Source organism: Sciurus vulgaris (assembly GCF_902686455.1).
Source record: "Sciurus vulgaris genome assembly, chromosome: 5".
NCBI lineage: Eukaryota > Metazoa > Chordata > Mammalia > Rodentia > Sciuridae > Sciurus > Sciurus vulgaris.
This window is the reverse complement of record NC_136465.1, coordinates 83,563,168-83,584,748: the sequence shown is the minus strand read 5'-3', so window position 1 is coordinate 83,584,748 and position 21,581 is coordinate 83,563,168. Positions and strand designations below refer to the sequence as shown.

At 39.0% G+C, this 21,581-nt stretch overlaps 1 protein-coding gene across 1 annotated transcript in view; it reads left to right on the top strand.

Annotated features, from left to right (window-relative positions):
* Nucleotides 1-1,326: 1,326 nt before the first annotated feature.
* GUCY2C (guanylate cyclase 2C) overlaps nt 1,327-21,581 on the top strand; it is a 67,460-nt gene continuing 47,205 nt past the window's right edge. The window contains exons 1-8 of the mRNA XM_079140036.1: nt 1,327-1,572; nt 9,638-9,750; nt 11,261-11,325; nt 14,079-14,294; nt 15,246-15,367; nt 16,797-16,893; nt 19,131-19,248; nt 20,965-21,100. Coding sequence (XP_078996162.1) covers nt 1,356-1,572; nt 9,638-9,750; nt 11,261-11,325; nt 14,079-14,294; nt 15,246-15,367; nt 16,797-16,893; nt 19,131-19,248; nt 20,965-21,100 — 1,084 coding nt within the window. The 5' untranslated portion in view covers nt 1,327-1,355. The remainder of the gene's footprint in view (nt 1,573-9,637; nt 9,751-11,260; nt 11,326-14,078; nt 14,295-15,245; nt 15,368-16,796; nt 16,894-19,130; nt 19,249-20,964; nt 21,101-21,581) is intronic.

Here is a 21,581-nt window from a genome sequence, read left to right as displayed (position 1 = left end):
CTCCTATCAAAACTCCACAAAGGCTCTTATCACACCTGAACAGACATTTTAAAATCCATGTCCACAGACAGAAGTCATGGTTTTCTCTTTTTAACCTGCAACCCTTCCAGAATTCTAGAGCTCAATAAACAACTTGTCACCCAGCTGAGACTATCAGGTTTGCCCTTGTTCCTCCCTTTTCTTAATGCCCTAAATCTAATCAAACATCAAATTCCATCCAATTTTCTTTTTAGATATTTCTTTAACACAACTGCACTGCCACAGCCTTAATCTAGAACTCACTTATGCTTCCTTTGTTCCAGAACCTGCTTCTCTCCAGGACATTCCTTCCATGTTGGCCTAAGTGATCTTTTCAAAATTCATCTGATCAAGTTCATTTCTCAGCTTTTATGATATAGTCCAAAATCCTTAGTAGCTTATAGGAAACTCCATGGCCTGCTCTTCTGGCCTTCTCTGTTGCCCTCTGACTCCCAGCTCTCTGACCCCCAACCATGTTATACCTCTTTCAGTTACACAAACATACCATGCCCTGTCCCACCTCTGGGTCTTTACATAAGTTGTCCCCTTGCCTAGAATGCCCTCCCAATCTCTTCATTCAGCTAATGCCCGTTTATCCTTCAGGGCTCAACTTTAGAGGACACTGTCGCAGGGAAGCTTCCTTGGTTTTCTAGAAGAGCTTATGTTAACCTTCTGTGTGTTCCCAGGGCAGTCTGTACTTTTTTTTTCACTGCTTAATTTAGTTATTCATAGTTATTTGTTTAATGTTGTCTTCTTCATTAGAAAGCATGTTCCGTGAGAACGTTAATGTATCTACATCACCCATGACTGGATGTCCAACACCTCACCAATGCCTGATACTTAGTCAAGTCTCAATAAATAGCTTTTGACTAGATAACTGAAACATAGTTCTTCCTGTTTGATGTACAGCAAGAACCTAAGCACTAATATGCCATTGTATCTCTGCTTTCTGTAAGCCCTCTGACCTTTATTTTCCATTCCACAAGGCTTATTATGTGTAATATACGACCCTCTTCCTCTTTTCCCTCTTCCCAGTGATGTGTCACAAGTTGATGTATTTTACTGGGTGAGGCCCAGGTAATCTCCTTGTTTATAGCTCTAACCTTTCTGTGTGCAAACATATGATGAACTTTGGTTCATCTCCTACCATAATGCAGCTGCTAATTGCTGGTAGGCAGGCTGTGTTTCACGGCCCATGTGACCAGTGGGGCATGACCAGAAAGGAGTTTGGGGAGGAGTGGACACAGCGACTCTGCTAGAGGTTGTCCAGCCAGAGTTCCCGCGTCCCTGGAAGCCAGGACAAAGCAAGTGAGCGTGGGGAGTATGGTTCTGAGGTCATGAAGACACCATTGCTGGGCTTGGCTTTGTGTTCACTGCTCTTTCAGCCTGGGCTGACGTTCTGGCCCACCCAGTTCCGTCAAAACTGCCACAATGACAGCTACGAGATCAGTGTCCTGATGATGAACAACTCGGCCTTCCCAGAGCCCCTGGAGAAGTTGAGAGAAGCTGTGAATGAGGGATTGGACATAGTGAGAATACGTCTGCATGAAGCTGGTAAGAATATGGCAATAGAATCCTCCTGTTACCACCTCTGGGACAAAGGTTGCTAAGCGTAGACCTTCTGTACTTTGCCTGATCACTTAACCTTCCCCGAGGTCCACCTCTAAACCCCTTTCTGTTTCCAGGCAGTCATCTTCGGTGGGGAGGATGTGAACCTGACCACGGTGTGCTCGCTTACGGTGCACCTGTTCTCGGGATGGCTTCAAGCCAGGAAAATGTAAAGCGTTCACCGCAGTAAAGTACCCCAGTTAAAACTGGGTTTATTGCCCAGTTCCAGGGAGGCATCATGCTTCCTTCTGCAGCAGCTTAGGAGCAAGATTTGGGCCAGTCCTGAGATTTCACAGGGTTACCAGTCAAGAAGATGAAATAAGGGAATAAAATTAATTTAGGCACCAAATCGGTTTCTGGGCTTTTAATACAGAGAATGATATTATTCTCTGGATTTGTGGATTCTTTACATCTTCCCTGGCTGCCATTATCAGATATAGTAGGTATAATAAACTTGCAATCAAATTCATTATTGCAATTCCTCACTATCTTTTAATTATAAAAATAAACTCTATAATATTACATAAAATATGTAAAATAGAAAACAAATTGTTCGGGAAAATTTCTAGCCACCTGGAAGTTTTCAGTCTATTTTCATATACTGCTTCTTAATTGTTTTTAAAAACATGGTTAGTGATCAATATGGCATGGAAACAATTCTGCATACTTCTGTGTCACTTCACACTAATCTATAAGTGACAATTTTCCTATAGCTGTGTGGTCTTTGTAGTCATTATGTGAACAGATACACAATATCCCTTAGAATAAATATTGCCCAAATTTTCTAATATTTTCCTATGGTAGAATATTCCACTCTTTTTCATTTCTTGTATTTTATAATACTATAATAAATTTTTTCTTGTATATAGTTTTTCTCCATTCCCTGAGATTAGGTTAACAGGAATAGAATCAGTGAATTGATGAGTATTTGATACATCTTAATGGTTATTCATATTTTAAGAATGATACATCTTGATTTTCTCTACTTAAAATTCTATGGAAATGGGAGCAACAGTTCAGCTATGTATAGTAACTTATTTCTGTGCATTCATAACATCTCTCAATTCTGTCTGAAACTACATTCAGATCTGAGTGAATGGATTTGATTTAGCACTACACTAGAACTAAGGGGTCTTTTAATAAAATCCCCTTTTTTACTAAGACTGTGTGAGATAGTGGAAAGAACACTGGATTTGAAGTCTGAGAATCTGGATTGAGGTCTCTGACCACAAATCTTTCTTTCTGTGACCTTGGGTGAGTTAGGTCCCTCAGTCTTGGTTTCCTTGTTCATTGTGTATCAGTCATGTGTTACATAAGGTCTAGGTACTTTCATTACATAATCTTTTTAATTGCCACAGCTCTCCGGGGTTGGCATGATTGACACTGGTTTCAGAGCAGAAGTAATAACTTTGCTAAGGCCCTGCAGGTTGTCTGTTTCAAATGAGATTCAGTTTGGTTCTAATGAGTATAAGATCTTTACCCAGGATGAACTAAGTTTTTTTTTTTTTTTTTTTTTATTAGAAGCAAAGATTTGGAATCTGACAGATCTTGGTTCATATTCTTGACCAACCACTTACATTTCCTGAATTTCAGTTTCCTCACACCTAAAATCAGGATAAGTGGTAGTTAGCACTTACAGGTAGAGTGTGGATTCACTCAGGAAATGCACATAAGTCCCTTCAATGATGACTGAAACATGGTAAGTACTCAATAAATGGCAGTTGTTCCTGCTGCTGGGATGTTATTACTATTTGGAGAACACAGTGCCTGGCATATAAAATAAATAGTTCAGGGTACAGGTTAAAATCTTGATCTCCAAATTCATACAACCTGGATTTTAATTCCTGCTCCACCATTTACTACTTGAATGCAGTGAATGAGTTATTGTTTTGAAATTTCACTCATCTCATTTGTGATACAGAGTTATTAATGGTGAGGTTGTTGAATGGATTAAATAAGTGGAAAGTTCTATGAAACTCTCACCTGGGTTTTTTCTCCCCTTCAAAAATGCATTTTGTTGGATAGATAGTCATGAATAGTAAACAAAAGAGAAGCAGGTTTTAGAGAGAAATATAGTTCATGGTCTACATTTACTGAGCCTTGTTATTTGGAAAAAAATTCTAAAACAATATATCTGAGGGTTAAATTGAAGAAAATTAAGAGTTCAAAGTTCATACTTGTTTAAAAAATGTTCAGTTCATTATTTTTGAGAAATCACATGGAGAGATAAAATAGGCAGAGGCAGCATATTACAGTATGTTCTACTGGTGTGGATCGAAAATGTTAAAAAAAGTTTTTGTCTCAAGAATTCTTATACTCTTAAGAAATATTGAGGGAAAAATTATTGATGGTCTTGAAGTGTTTTGTTTATGTGGTTACATGTTCATTAAAAATAACAAACATTTGATCTGTTAACACTTCTAAGAAAAATCCATATTTCTCAGACTAAAACAAAGCAGGTGAATGAGAAGAGTGGTATTGATTTGATTATTTGAGAATGTCTTTAATATCCCGTTTAATGAAAGGTAGTTATATTCTCATATTGGCTTCTATATTCTAGCTGTTATAATAACATGTCATGTACCTCCAGAAAATTCCACAATATGCTCATGAAAGAGAGTGGAAAAAGCAAAGAAATCTCTTCGTGCAATTATGAAAATAGCTTTGATCTCATGGAACTCCTGAAAGGGGTTCTACAGGATAAGTCCTAGAATCAGACTGACCTAGGATCACATCCCAGTTCCACTACTTACTAACGCTGTAATGTTAAACAAATTAACCTTCTTTACAACACCATTTTCTCATTTTAAAATTAGGGTAATTATTAGTTCCCTTGTAGTTTTCAGAAAAGAATTAAGTAAAATGATGCATGTAAAAATTCATATCCCAGCCCAGAGCAGTGGTGCACACCCGTGATCCCAGCAGCTAGAGAGGCTGAGGCAGGAGGATGGAGAGTTCAAAGTCAGCCTCAGCAATTTAGCAAGGCCCTAAGCAACTCAGTGAGACACCATCTCTAAATAAAATACAAAAAAGGGCTGGGATGTGACTCAGTGGTTAAGTGTCCATGGGTTCAATTCCTGGCGCACACACACACACACACACACACACCCCACACACACACACACACACACACACACACACACACACACACACACACACACAAATTCATATTCCGATGCCACGCATATAGTGACAGAGAGCTTCAGCTCCATTATATCAGTGAGTGGAAGGGGAACTGGGGCCCCTGTGGTGAAGTCACTTGTCCAAGGTCACACTCAGTCCATGAGGGTTCCCTTTTCCCAAGCCAGCCCTGTTTAGGGTTCACCACTTGGATTTTATTGTGCCACTCATGAACTACCTGAAGTGTAGGATTTTTAAATGGGTCTTTTTTAATGTACCTCATGGTACACTGGAGAGCAGAGCTCTCATAGAGTCAGGAGAACTCAAGAGAGGAGTTAGCTTTCACATTCATAAGGGCAAGTACTGCCATTTTCCTGAAGCCCCGGTTCCATCAGGCTACCCTCCTGGTCAGCCTAATGACTCCTGCTGCTTCAAAGACCTTCTCCTGCCCTCTTTTCTAACATTCCTTCCTGCACTCTTCCAGCCCCTAGACCTCCCATTCCCCTGGTTTCAATATCCTATATTCTTCCTATTTTTGTGAGAATTGGCTAGAATAAAAGTTACAAAATGCTTAGTCCTGTGGCTGGTTCATAGCCACACTCGTGTTAATTGTTATTAAACCCATCACTAACCCCATTTCTTCCACTGATTTTCTCTGACTAGTCTGATTTCATTAACCTCTTCTCTGGTAGTTCTAGCAAAGAAATGACACCTCTTATTTGGACCTCTTACTGAACAAAGTACCAGTGTATTCATTTTTGAATTAACCAAAGATAAAATAAAATAAAATGCTCCCTAGTTGGTAGACACATCTCTTAGGTGTCTGTAGGAGTGAGTGCAAAGATACTTTCCTCATGAGGAATAATGGGCCTCTACATTTAAAAGTATTCTTATTTGGATGTTCTGTTGTGTTGTGCTTTACTCTTGTAGCGGTATTATTAAAAATTATCAATTGGATGAATTAGGTATGGACCTCACTTTACATATGAGGAAACCAAGTCAGAGAAATTTAAATGGCCTACACAAGAACACATACAAAGTCACTCACAATGCCAGACTAATGACTGAGGTTTCTAGACTCTCTGTAGTCTTGGCAGAATTAAGAATTTCTCTACTTAGCAATCAGACATTTGTCCTGATTATTTTTCTACTGAAAGGAGACCATAACGTAAGAGACAGAGCTTGATATGTTCTGCTACCTCATTTTTATCTTTCAAAATGTGTTGCCTAGTAATAGCCAGGAATAGTGTCATCAGTTTAAGCAAAAATAACAAAAATGGTTATTATTCATCATTTCATTATGGTTCTGGCACCATAATGAAAACTCAAATAACCAGGATGGGAGCAGACTTCATGGATCAGCTATGCCTTTTATTCAGCAGTGAAGTCAAGCCTCAGAGGGGCTCACTTTCTGGGTAGAAAATGGCCCCTGGTTTGGAAGGGGTTTGGGTTTTTATAGGTTATGCTGAGAGATGATCTAATCTCTTTAACAAAATTTGTCAGTTTGGGCATTCAGGAAACAGGTTGTGAGAATTTGAAACTTGTTTTTACTGGGCAAGGATGAAGGGTCCAGCATTCAGTACTTATCTCTTTCCCTCCAGGATCTGTTGTACTATTACTGGGAAAGAATTTATTGGGAAGAGATAAATGCTTGTCATCTTCTCAGGGACTGCCATTTTAGGACTGATGGACAGATATCTCCTTCCCGGGGATTGTCTTGTCACTGGGAAAGGATGTATTGGGAAAGGATCAATTCTTCACCTTCTTCCCAGAATTGTCATTTCCCTGTCTTGGGGATTGTCATTTCCCATATCCTTCCATCAGTTTCTTAGCCTTCCCTTCTAAAGGCAGTTCTTCATTATCCAAAAATCTCAGGCCAGAATGAGCACTGTTCACTCTGTCTTTGGGAGTGGACTACACAGGAAATGCCTAACATCAGGAGTGGTATCTGTTCAGTAAAACTAGACACTCCTGTGACCAAGCAAATATTTCAAAGAGAAATGTGTTTTGAATCCTTGTATTTCTTTCTAAGAGAAGAGATTTGTGAACCACAGTGAAATCCAATCAAAATTCTCATCCCATTTAGGATACTAATGGTGATAATTCCCCCTCATGTCCTCAGTGAGAGACATTTAAAGCAAGAGGGCATTTTTCAAAATAAAGAAAGGCTTTTCTGGAGATTTTGCAATGGTACATAATCTCTTTCCCTGTCTACTGAGAAAGGAAACAGAACCTGGCAGCATCTTCTTTATAAAAAATAGGTGATAGACTGTTAACGACATTCATTTTATCTGAGAAGTAGGGTCTTGGCTACCTAGACCCACTTGGAAACTTCCCAAGGGCATTCATGTGCTCTTTGATACATTTTGTTAATCTTTAAGTGAATCTGGCTAAAAATCATTCTCTCATGCATGAGTTTGGATCTGAGTTATCAAAAATGCACAGTGGGTTACTGATGAGATACCCATGATTTCAGATTCCATCATTCATTACATGAGACATGGGACAACCCTAATAAAACTTTTTTTTTTTTTTTTTGTATCAGGGATTGATCCCAGAGGTGCTTAACCACTGACCCACATCCCAAGCCCTTTTTAAAATATCTTATTTAGAGACAGGGTCTTGCTGAGTTGCTTAGGGTCTTGCTAAATTGTTGAGGCTGCTTTTGAATTCATGATCCTCCTGCCTCAGCCTCCCAAGCCACTGGGATTACAGGCATGCTCCACTACTCCTGACCCAATGGAACTTTTGTCTTCAGGCTGTTTTCTAGAAAACTAAGACATCCCTTTTGTGCTAAAATTATAAATCTGAGAGACACGTGTAACAGTTTTTATCAGTAAGTGTAACTGCATTGATAATTGTTCTTCACTGGAATATTCAACTGCTTACTTAAGTCTGTTGGGAAGTCTAATCTGCATCCCACACCTGACATGTCCACCTGAACTCTCCATTCCTCCATCACATACACAAACTGGGTCCTCCCACATTCTTACGTTGGCCAATAGCAGTTCTCTTTATCCCTTCCTTAGGTCAAAAATATTGATGTTATCCTGAATCCTCATTTTCTAATGCTTTTTATCCCACCTGTCAGTAACTTCTTGCTGGTTCTTCCTCCAAGGTATATCCAAAATGCAACCATTTGAGACTATCATGCTAAGTGAAATAAACCAATCCCCAAAAACAAAGGCCAAATGTTCTCTCTGATATGCAGATGCTAACTCACAATAAGGGGGTAAGGAGGTATGAAAGAATGGAAGTACTTTGGATTAGACAAAGGGGAATGAAGGGAAGGGATGGAGGATGGGAATGGGAAAGACAGCAGAATGAATGGGACGTAACTTTCCTATGTTCGTGTATGAATACACGACCAGTGCAACTCCACATCATGTATAACCACAAGAATGGGAAGTTATACTCCATATATGTATAATATGTCAAAATACATTCTATTGTCATGTATAACTGATAAGAACAACAACAAAAAAATGCAACCATTTTCTTCTACTTTGCTACTACTACTTTAGTTCAAGTTAACTTACGTTAATAATAGCCTCCTAACTAACCTCCCTGCTTCTTTTCTTGTCCTCTATAACCTATTCTCCACATTAGATTCTGGGGAAATCTTTTTAAAATGATGGTTAGACAATATCATTTCTCTGCTTAAAGCCCCCCAAAGGCATCCCATCCCAGAATAAATTGAAAGTCCTTACTAGGGCCTATAAGGTCATGCATGATATGACACCCCTCTCACCTGTCTCTTGCCACTCTACCCCTCACTCTGCCATAACCACAGGGGCCTCATTGCCAAGAATGTTCCTGCCAGGATTTTTGTCCTTGCTCTTTCCCCAGCAGGAAACTATGTATCTTCATGCCTCACGTGTGGCACTCAGGTGCTGGCTCCCCCGAGGGGTTTCTACAACCACCCTATGAGAAATAGCAGGATTCTGTGATTTCCCCAAAGAAAATGTAAGCTACATGAAAGCAGAGACTTATTTTGTCTCCTGAGCACAAAGAATAGTCCCTGGCTCGTGGCAGAAACTTAACAAGTATTTGTTGGCTGGTTGGATGAACGAAGACCAAAGACCGTGGAAGACCGTAACCACTCATGCTTTTAGCAGCAGACAGAACCTGCATCTTGGGAACACGAAAGAGCAGGATATCATAACATCTATGCCTTTACCTTCCTAACACTCTCCAAACCTGTGTAGGAAATTTGCTGAACGCGGGATTGTGAAAAGATGACAAGAACATCAGACATATGAAAATGTTATTTTGTCCCATTGTCCCAGATGTGGAACACCTATAAAAACTTAAATATAGCATATAATATATGGTGCAATGATGTGCTATGTAACATAATTACATAAAAATATAATCATATCATAACATAATATTTGTAATATTAACTATATAATTATGTTATAATCATTAATGGATTCTATTAATTAATACTAGCTCATATTAATTAATATAATAATATCTAAGTCCTAGACTATGGTTTCCAACCTGTCTTAATGCACCTGGGTCAGTCTTGTTGAAATATTCACATAATTGAAAACTTGGGACTTAATGTGCTGGACTGTGGCGATGATTGCAAAATCCATTGATTTACTAAAAATTATGGCATCATACTCTTCAATGGATGCTTTTATGGTGGGTAAATCATATCTCATACTATGGAGGGAGGGAAAACAGAAACAGAAAGTTGGGGGGAATGACTGAGAAGTAGAATAAGAACTCAGAATTCATGTATTCCTAGGCCTGGAAATGGATCTTCCTCCCTTCCCCCACTCCCCACCAAATCAAGAGATAAATCTAAAGCTGGTATAAATTGCAATAAATAAATAAATAAATATCTAGTTTTCTTTTTTCCCTACCTTATGGATAACAGGCATAAATGTGACTGTGAATGCTACCTTTATCTATTCGGATGGTCTGATTCACAAGTCAGGTGACTGCCGGAGCAGCACCTGCGAAGGCCTGGATCTCCTCAGGGAAATTACGGTATGTTTTTGCTTCTGTTGATGAGGCTTTTACCCCCGTGGCTTGGGATGGTCACAGTGCGAAACTTGGGAACCTGCCCATGAAACATCTCCCCCATCCTTTGTAGTCATGTAGTGGACTGCTTTGGAGGCAGGATTTCCAGGGTGTATCCCATGAATTCCCCTAGTGATGAGTGCCCTCCAGGAATCTGAGAATGTGGGGAGAAACTTAGCTATGTACTATCTGCACACTTTCAGTGATATACAGAGGAATCATTTTGTTTTAAACTGATGGTAAACTTTTTAAAAATGTAAATGCTGATATGAACCTGGTTTGCCTTTGTGTCCTCAAGAAATATCTGAGGAGCCTTGTCTAAAAATATATTATCAGACATAACTTTCCTATGTTCATCTATGAATACACCACCAGTGAAACTCCACATCATGTATAACCACAAGAATGGGATCCTAATTAGAATGTTAGACTCCTTGTATGTGTAATATGTCAAAATACACTCTACTGTCATGTCTACCTATAAAAAGAACAATTTTTTTAAAAAACACATTTCCCAGCCCCACACCAGAAATCTGTTTCAAGCCATCGCCACATATCAGGTCACAGGCTGGTTGCTTGAGGGTAGAATCTGAAACCTGACTTCAAGTGGTAATGGCGACATCAAAGACTAGAAATGGGCAGGGGGAGGTACTTGCCTAATTCCTCCTCCCAATCGCAATCTCCACCCTAACCAGAACTTTAAGGAGCTGAAGGGAGTAGCACAAGCTCTTTAGTGACCCGCCGGTGTGCAAGAGGCCCAACTACAGAAACTAGGGAAAGGGCATCCAACAAGAAGAACACGGGGAGTGGAGCCACGGTTCTAGAACTTTAATCATTACCTCACTTTGACCAGAAAGGCCGCACTCACGTCAGGATGCGTGGCTGAGTACAGTAGCGATTCTGTCTTGGGAGGGTGCCAGCTGGCTGAGGTTAGTTTGGCAAACTCTCCCTGATAGTTGCAGGAGTATGTGGTTCTTCTCTCTCCTCTAAGGAGGCAGTGTTCTCCAAACCAGGAATGGGATGTCCCCAACCAGGTTCCCTTGGAGAAATAGTCAAAGATAAATTCAATAATCACTCAGTTGATGGCATTGCATGTTATTCACACGGGCCATGCTTTGTAGCTCTTCCTAACACTAAAATTTGTCCTTTCCCTTCACTCCCAAATCTGCTGGATCTCCACTCTGTCCTGCTAGTCCCTCCTTCATCTCTTCCCATTCTCCCCCTGATGAGGGATCCAGCTCACCTTCGTGGAATATCGTTTCCCTCCACTCATAGCCTCAGATCTCAGACCTCCCCACCCCTAACTTATCCCTGGCCCTGCCCAAGTACCATATGCAACTCCTTTCTGCTCTGCATTCAGACTCTTGAATGGGCCACCTCCCAACTTCCCAGGAGCCTATATGCCTTGCTACGTCTTTTCTGTTCGTTGGTTACTTTATTTAGTTTTAGTCATTAGTGTCATTACTTCCTCCTACAGAGGGAAGGTCGGATGGGCTGTGCCCTCATGGGACCCTCCTGTACATACTCCACCTTCCAGATGTAGTAAGTAGTTTTATTTGCTGCTTTTTAAATATCACTGCTAATTGAAGTCAGATCATGATATCAAGTTAAGTGGTTTAATAACCCATAGTGTAGTCAAGGGAGCCCAAGGAGGAGCTTTGGGAGCCTCATACTTTGCCACCTCTCTGTAATTGCTATTTCTTTCTCCAGATAGTTCTACCTTTGCTCAGTGTGGGGTGACTACAGCAGCTATTCAGCTTGAGTCACTGGCATCTGAGCATCAGAAGCAACACGTTATGAGGAGAAAGTCAGGGACCTGGTAGGAGATAGGAAAGTCAGACCTTAGAGATTCTGAGGAGTTTAATAAAGGAAATATTCACAAAAGCATGGGCAGAGGGTAGGAGACACAAAGGGCAGTGCTACACCCTAGGGTATTTGTGGGGCTGTTTTATACGCAGGTTTATAGAAGTGTATAAATAGCAAGATACTTATTTCATAGGCTTATTTGAAGATGAAAAACAGCATATTTAAGTGTTTTCATAGTACCTGTATCATCTTAGAAAAAAATCCTATAATATATTCTAGAATGAAAATATTTATCTGGGCTTTTGGAAAATTGTCCCCAGCCCTTTCATTCATTTTGCTCAGTGTAATTCGCATCACCACAAAATTCTTTTGTTCTGTCCAGCCACACCTTCCTCAGTCAAAATCCCTCTCATGTGCATTTCTTTCACCTGTTCCGTGTTCTCCTAAATCAAGGACCACCCTTTGTCTACTCAAAGAAAACTATGCTCAAGAACACCGTGCAACAGGTTTTGGAGAGTAAACATTAGACCTCCAAAATTTCTATTGCAAAGTCTGTTTATGACACCTCATGCCCAGCAGAACAACAGACCCAGATGCCAGGCCACCACATACCATAGGCATACCACAGGAGCATTTTCTGATCCTGTCCCCCACACCAAAATTCAGACAGATTCACTCTTCCTCCTCCTTGCACACATTCACAACTGTTGTCTTATCTGATCTTTTATAGTATTGCTATTAAGTGTCTTCAAAAGGAAAGGAGGACCGAGAAAATTGATTCCCCAATAATGAGGACCTTATGTATGCAAAGGAGCATTTTATTTTTCTAGCAAAGAAAAAAATTAAGTAAAACATACCCCTTTGCAGCCACGTAGAGAAGGTGACAGTGACACTGGTCACCAATACAAGTGAGATGGTTTCCATCAGAGAAGAGCAAATAAGAAGATGCAGGATACATAGATGAAAAATGGTCACCTCTGGTTGAGGAGGTTAAGCTTCAAAAGGGAAAAGATCTCATGAAGGAATTTGAATCTGAGTTTTGTGTTGAAGAATTGTACCAATTTTTAATGGGCAAAGATCAAGGAATAAGCTTCCCAGTCAGGCAGAGGAAGAAGTATATGTAAAAGCAAGTAAGTAGGGCGGTGAAGAAAATCTGTGAAAGTCTATATTAATTGGAGTTCAGGAAATATATAGAAGAATAAAAAAGACTAGAAAAGTTAAGTAGGATCATATTTGGAAGTTTGTGTGAGGGAAGTTCAGGTAGGTGAAAGAAGTTGTATTTGATGAGATTTGCATAGAAATCACTAGTTTTGAGCATGAGAAAGCCATGAAAAGAAGCTCAACATGGGAAAGAATAATTGGTGGCAGTCTATAGGTAAGACATGGCAGATTGATGACAGGAAAGTCCACAGGGAGAAGAGGCCTGGGCTAGCAAAAGCCAGTGGGCAAGAAAAGGGAGGACAGCTTTAAAGATAGTTAAAGGCAGAATCAATCATATTCGATAATTGACCGAATGTTGACATGAGGGATGGAACGTAGTCATAGAAGGCTTTGAGATCTCAAAACGCTGAAAGAAATGGAGGGAAAAAATCAGGATAAAGAGCAGTTTTGAGGAGTGAAAATAATGGACAAATTAAGCCATGAACACAGCGAGTTTGAGAGGCAAGCAGTTTGAGATGCAACAATCCTTTCAACCAGCTTAGGGGATGAAAAGGAATGTTACTTTCCTTCCACCATTAAATACATATTGAGCACCGACAGGTGAGTCGGGCAGACTGAGGTGAGCAAGTCAGGCATGGTCACTGCCTTCAGGGAACTGGCAGTCTAGTGGGGAAGACAAATATTCCACATATACTCACCCAAATCATTACCTGTCTTTAGGTATTAATGAAAATTTCCCTGATAAAGTGATATCTTATTTAGACCCTGAGGGATGAATAAAAGTTAGCAGGGAAAAGAGGCAGGAAACATCATCCTGACATCTGTCTTGACTGAGAATGGAGCTTGATATGTTTAAAGAACTACAAGGAGGGTTCCTTGTGCTAAGCAAGAAAGGAAAAATCAACTGCCACCATTCATCTCAAAAGTGGTCCGTTGCAGAGCTGGAAGGAAGGCAATATGTGGAAGAAAATGCAAAAAAGCGTTTTTTTCTGAATTTAAAACAATTATGATGGTCCTGGTAGCCCAAACCTCTATTTCTCAGTCCTACTTCCTTCCCAGCCCAGAGAGTATGACAACTTGTTTAGGAATAAATTAAAGTAACCGATCTGCATAATACTGAAATTACTTACAGTGTGCTGGTAACAAAGAACATGGTCAATACATGTTTTTAAATTCACCTGTGTGAGAGGGATATCTATGTACATGAGGAGCTTGCTTGAATGACTCTAGTTCCTTTTGTGCCCCCTATATGCACATTCTGGAAAAGGTGAAAGAGGGATCTTATTTGTTAACCCTAGTATTGGTTTCTTTCTCACCTCTTGGCATAGCCTTGACACCCAATTGAACTACCCCATGATTTCAGCTGGAAGTTTTGGATTGTCATGTGACTATAAAGAAACCTTAACCAGGCTGATGTCTCCAGCTAGGAAATTGATGTACTTCTTGGTTGACTTTTGGAAGATCAATGATCTGCCATTCAAACCTTTTTCCTGGAACTCTTCATATGTTTATAAGGATGGCAATGAGACTGAGGACTGTTTCTGGTAAGGTGGATCATTAACATCTGCTGGCACTTACCATAAAGTAAGCCATAATCTCATAGCAGGATACCTGGTTATTATCAGATGTGAAGCATTGTGATGGACACACACACATACATGCACATACAAATAAAAACAAAGATGTCAAAGCAAATAAAGTATCATAAAAATACTCAGCATAGATCATTCATAATATTCCTTTTAGTTTTGAAAATGTGTTCACATTGGTTTTATTGATTCTCCACAGTAAATCCTCAGAAGAAAAGGAAACCGGTACTATAATGCCCATTTTACAGATAATAGAAATGGAAACCAGAGTTACACTGCTATGTATGATATGATATCAGTCAATATACATTCTGCCCATGCTTACAAGTAGTTCTTAGCTCTAGCAAAAATGGCAAAGTCTTTTGGTTGGGTTACTGGCTATGCTTCCAGAATGCTGCTTAGTTCTGCATCCTGGAAGAGCACCACCTAGGTTTGCAGAAGTCTAAGATGGGATACCACAGGAATGTATCTCTGGGAAACTATAAGACATCACCCTAGAAACTTTTAAATGAGCTTAGAATACAAAAAAAAGCCCATTTCACACAGGAGAAGAAATTAGTCCTATCAACTCTGAGTTTTTGGACTGAAGATTCAAAGGTTTCTGATTTGTAGAGCAGAGTAGATCCTCCCTTCCACAAGTAGCAGAAAGCCAGTAGACGGGACTCATCAAATGTCTATTATTTGTACACACACATGAAGATCCCCTAAAATTTCTCCCATACTTTCACTAAATTAGCTGTCCATAGTCCAAACCAATGGTATCATGGTGTGTACTACTTAAATGTGTTAATAGCAGAAATTAATTTTAGATGAAGCCCAGGACAGATTTGCAAATAACAAGTGAAATGCATGGGAAGACCATGAGGAAACAAAGCCAGCTTCTTAGTTTCTCCTTTCTTGTACCAGGTACCTCAATGCTCTGGAGGCTGGAGTTTCCTATTTTTCTCAGGTACTCAGCTTCAAGGACACCTTGAGACGAGATGACCAGTTCCGGGATATCTTAGTGGATCATAACAGGAAAAGCAATGGTAAAAATATAGGAAGACAATCTTTTCGCCAGACTCTTCCTCATGACTACCACCTCCTTCAGAGTCATTTTGACAAACTTACCACTGCAGAATTATTGTCATTACCTATATATATTCTGTATATTTAGGAGATCTTTGGTTGCTTGCAATTTTATTATTTTGTTTCCTTCATTGATTAAAACCTTATCCTCTGAAAGAAAAACACAAAAATAGTATTGAATAAATATGTTAACATAATGAATATAGATAATTATGCAAGAATCCATAAAAGTTATAAACTAAACTGATATCGAAAACTATCATTGGTAAACTGCTAAGTGCACTTTAATCCAACATATTATTGAATTTGTGACTAATCCTCACATGCTCTGAACCCTGATCCTCCTGGGGACCAAGAATATAAATTTATTGACATATGGGCCCAGGAAAAATTACAAGGCAGCAAAGATCATCTCACATTCCTAATCTTTCTTTATCTCACCTTCCCTGTGAGTTAGAAGCCAAGTGTGAAAGGCTAATGGAATAAAATCAACCTCATAAATTATTAGGTAATTTATTGCACTTTCCACAAAATTCTCCTTATAAACCAGAACGTATCAAGAGCACAGGAATCAATTGTGGGAATTCCCTAGAAGGAAAGACGCTTGCTTGGCAGATTGTTGGATATCACTCAATTAATTATCTACTGTCATGATTAGGAATTTGCTGTATTAATAGCTTACTAGTTGCAAAATATTAACCAAGATCTGATGACAAAAGAAGTACAAAATTATTCATGTTCCTAAGTAATTTACAATTCAACTGGACAAAATAGCATATAAAAATGTTTAATGAAGTTCCCTCAATTCCTCTTCCTCATAAAGCTATACATTCAAGTAATAACTAGCTGCAATTGCTGGTAGAGGTTCTGATTGGATCCTGTCACTCAAATATCTAAGACTGAGTTCCAAGTGAAAAAGTTACAAAGCCCAAGGAAAGTTGCTTAGAAAGACTTCATAAATTCTTTTCATAGTCACTTTTACGGTATCTTTTCAACCATTTTACAAATGGTGGGGTGCACTTCACTTATCTGTGAAAATGACTTTTATAATGACTCCACCTCAGTGTAATGGAATAAGCACTCAGTCTGAGTTCTGTTCAAGAGCTCTCTTAGTCATCTCCCAATCAAATGACGCCTTTGACTTTTGGCTTCAATCTCTCTAAATCTATGAAATTAAGGGAATGGACCAGAAGATTTTTAAAGATTCCATGTAGTCCTATTCTGGCTCCATAACTACAAATGAAAAAGGGAGTGAGATTTGGGGAATTGGTATTAATCTTTAAAAAATGTGATATGGAATATTGGATTCAAATTCAAAAAACTGGTTTTTTCCCAGTCTTGTGTAGATCATCATGTATTTCTCTTCTTGTCTTGCTTTCTCTTCTCTAGTGTTTGTTATGTGTGGTACACCTGATACCTTCAACAACCTGAAGGGTGACCAGGAAGTGGCTGAAGACACTGTCATTATCCTAGTGGATCTATTCAAGTAGGTATATCATACCTAGAGGGACCCTCCTCCTTTCAAAAAGGAAGTATACCAAAGACTTCCAGAAGACACTTGCTCTTCGCACAGCCTCTTATGGGGTTCAATGTGATGGTAGTATTTGAACTAAAGTTTTATTCACACCCTCATTCTTATTTAATCAATTGTGATCTTAGCAGAGATAGAGTCCTTTGATACCTTCATCATGTCTGAATGCAAAACTTTTATTAAAGATCCATTAAACCCACATGTTCATTCATCCATGAGGCCTACTCATTAACCTAGGATCCTGATTTCCACACTAATTTTAAGGTCTTTCTTTGTCTAGGAAAAGATAAATCAATTAATAATTCAATATTATTATTTCTGGAAATGTGGACCTCATTTCATTTTCTTCAGTTGCTAATGGAATTTGGCCCTATTTTACTTTTATTTCTGGAACCTTTGTTAAGAGTAAAGTTTACGCTATATAGATCTGATTTGTAAAATTACTCCTTGCCTTCTAAGACAATATTTTCTTCTGCACTTCTTTGGGACTATGGTATCTAGATAAGACATTTTACTCCATTATATCAAGTTCACCCTTGTCTGGATTTTCCCAGGAGAGTACTAGTTTGTTCCTGTTGTCCTAGTATCCTATAAGGTTGGACATTTGTTCCAGAAAAAGGGCCTCCACCTGGGCATCAAATCACCATCTCCTTATTGTAATGCAGAACACATTGAACTTAGTCTTTGTACCTTAATGTGATTAAATTTGTTGGATGCTTTCTGTTCTCAATCCCAGAGAAGTGCAGAAGGAAAGATCACCACAAAGTGATTGCTCTGTCCTTTTTCTGCACTATGAATTCTGAAGAATAGAAACCACCTTTGATTACATCCTGTATATATTTTTAGCACTCATCTGCTAATATGGCTGGAAACCCTGTTAACAAGAACCAAATATCTGAGTTATACTAAGCATAAAAGGGGGTGTTGCTGGTGTGCCTGTGCTCCTTGTCCCATGAGCTGAATCATGTGACTTTACTTATCTGACTGGACCATTAATCACTACCTGTCTGCATTCAGACCCCATATTTGCCTAGTCATTGCTCCCACACTTAAAGTACTTTTCATACTGTGAAGGGAAATGAGCACAGGCCTGTTTCACAGCTAGATGTTCATGAAGATAAATAATCTAACCTTTTGGCTATAGAAGTATAGAAAAAAGGCAAAGTTATCAACATTTCACTCCCATCATTCATTTCAGTGACTGCTTTGTCTTCAGTGTAGCTCAGGTGGTATAGTTTTACTTTCAGCAAACCCTCCATCAGCTGCTAAAATCCTAGCTTTCCTTTGTGACTACTCCCAAAGGACACCTGGCTAAGTTTCAAGAACATTGTGAGATTCAAACATAGACCTAATTTGTGTTCAAATTCTAATTCCGGTGCTTCTGGTTCTTTTGCCTCTTGAGTATTAGCATATTGAGATGAAATCTTCTCATTTGTAAAATGACAATTAAAATGTCCACTTTGTATGTGTCCAATTAGGATTAGAGATGATAATACAAGCAAAGGAGTTGACATAGTCCTTAGCACAGAGATGTTTAAACATTAAATGAAGATCACCCTAGGGATAGGCGTTTGATCATGTTAGATTTTTTTTTTTGCATTTTAGAACACCCAAATGATAAGGAAATATAGGAACCATATAATTTTCAGAGCAATCTCAGATAGTATCAAGAGTCTACAGTGTGTAAAGTGTAGTCCAGGAGCTGATGATATAAGGGTCAATGAGCTACTGTCCCACCTGTCAAGAAAATGTTTACTTTTTATGCTTATGCTTCACTATCTGGAAAGTAAGTTTAATGATAATATTTCTTTGTACCATATCCAATATCTCTAAATTGTTAAGAGCACTTAAAAAGTTTCCTAGTATAAACCCAGGGTCATTAAGCCTTAGGAGTAATTATTGGTTCACATGTCCAGAGCCCAAAAATTTCCCTCAAAGACATACCTGCATTCAGATTTTCTTTTCCATTTTCTTATGTTAATCACAGTGGCTTAAGTTCTCTCATTCATTTTAGCAAGTGTAGAGGGAAACACATCTCTCTGGGGGAGGTAAAAAAAAAATTGTAGATTACTGGAAAAAATGTTTTAAAGTATTTTCCAGGTTGATGGTATAGTTTGTATGAATTGTAGAAGATGCAACTCAGTTTGGGGAGGAATTTAATTTTTATGAGGAACATGTGCTCTTTATTATAGTGACTACTACTTTGAGGACAATGCCATAGCCCCTGATTATATGAAAAATGTCCTTGTTCTGACACTGCCTCCTGGAAACTCCATGATAAATACCTCTTTCTCCAAGAGTTTTTTACCGGTAAGCTGTGTGTGTGTGTGTGTGTGTGTGTGTGTGTGTGTGTGTGTGTGTGTGTGTTTATTAAAAATAACATAGAGTAAAATAATTATATTCTCCCATTTGGGACCCCAATTTTTACGTTTGAAATTATCTTTACTTGATCCAATTCACTAAACAAATGTTAACTGAGACCAACTATGGTTTCAGCATTTTTCAAAAGCAGGATTCCTACCAAAGCTCTCAGGCAGTCACTGTGCTGGACTCTAAACCAATACCACAGAAGATGCTTTGGCAACATCAGCATGAAAGTGACCACACAGAAAGACAGGAAGAAGCCCTGCTATTGAGAGCCAGTCCTCCACTTAGGAAAGGTAGAAATTAAGTAGAGTAAAATAAAGAAGGGTTACTGGAAAATTCCCTACATTCTAAAGCAATTTTCTCTTGTCACTGATACCAAATTCTACCTTTAGAGGTATGTTTTCCTAGGTTAAGACAGTACACTCCACTGTAATCAAGTTGACCATATCCAAATTTGTCTTATCATCATAATATCTCATCTGAACATTTGTCCCAGTACAGTTTTCTCCATTTGGACATTTAATCATGATCACCTTCTTGTGATACAGAACCTCTGATCCTAACAGCACACTGGACTTAGTTGTTAGAACTTAATGTGGTTAAGTTTGTTGGATGCTTCCTGTTCTAAAAGACAGTTGACAGAGGCTGGCAAAGGGGCAATCCTGGGGACCCTGAACAACTTTGGGATGGCAAGTTGAAGGGGAGACCCAAAAAATTGTAAGGAAAGTTGGTCACCTCCAAGAATACCACTGGACTAGCTGTCCAATTTATGATCCTGCCAAAACTAGGAGCTGCAACCTCTTTTTAGGCTAGATCTTAACTGAATCCTTTTCATCTCTGGAAATGATGATTTCAGCAAAAGAAACTGAAACCAATAAAATGGGTTTTATTTTTCCTTTTTTATTTTCTAGCAAATATAATTTGGGGTGCATAGAAATAGCATTGCTTCTTGTAAACAAGATTCAAACATGATTCTTCACAGACAGGCAGGCCAAAATGCCTAAGGTAAAAGAACCCCTTGGTCTTGGTGGGGCAGGAGTGTTAATTCACAGCCCAATTCTGGGAGGAATACCACACAACAAACACAGAAGTAGGGGAATTCTGACCTGTCCATTATTCTCTCCAGGGTAGACATTTGGGGGCTGAAGTAATACCTAGTCAAAGCAAGTTCAGTGATATTTTCCCATCAAAACTGCTCATGACAATTCAGGATTCTTAAAGACAGGGGCTGTGTGTGTGTGTGTGTGTGTGTGTGTGTGTGTGTTTCTCATTTTGCACTTTAATAAAACATTAAACTATGAGCAAGTATTATTTTATAAAATCTTAAGAATCATGAAATGCTTTATGTTGACTTTTCTGGCTGCAGTTATATATTTTGTCATCATGGAAAGGAAGTATATAACTGCTTGTAGGTACTCCCTAAAGGAGTATTCTTGTTTCATTGATCCCTGGAGAAAGCAGAATTATGACACTGGATAACAAAGAACACTGACCCAGGGGAGGGTTTTCCAGAAGTTTCCTTTAATATCATCTTTGTAATTCCCCAAATATGCCTTTACCTTTCCAATGACCTACTGATCCCAAGAACATTTTGCTGCAGGCTCCAGACCAGAATCTCTTTTTTTGGGATCCATTTTAAGATTTTCCTTTCTTATTCAGAGAAAAAATGACTTTGCACTTGCTTACTTGGATGGAACCTTGCTTTTTGGGCACATGCTGAAGATATTTCTTGAGAATGGAGAAGCTATTGCCACTCCCAAATTTGCACATGCTTTCAGGAACCTCACTTTTCCAGGTACTGGTCTCCTATAAGCAAACAGCACAATTGAAGAGATGTGGGCTTTGGGAAACGGGGCTGGAGGTGGTGGTGGTAATTGATGGTTCAAGATCTAAGACCTTTGAATTCATTTGGGGACAAATATCATTGCATCAACTTTTGGAATGCCACTACAGATAACTACACACAATTTTATGCAGCAGACTTTCAGAACCTTTGAGTATCACAGAGTAAGCATGTAGCTCAGGCCCTGTACTTATGAATGAGTTCTTCACAAGGCATTTAGAGCAGTGGTATCCTGGTTGTGCTCAGGGACTATCAAGAAGAGAAATATTTGCAGTCTGATTTTTGATTCTTTACACCTCCCTTTCTATCCTTCAAGGATCCAGGACTCTGTTAAACCTGTAACTATGAAAACCCCTCATAACAATACCATCCAAAACAACACATGCCCCTCCGAACTGCTGGGTTGACTTTGCCTTTATTCACAAGCCCCTAT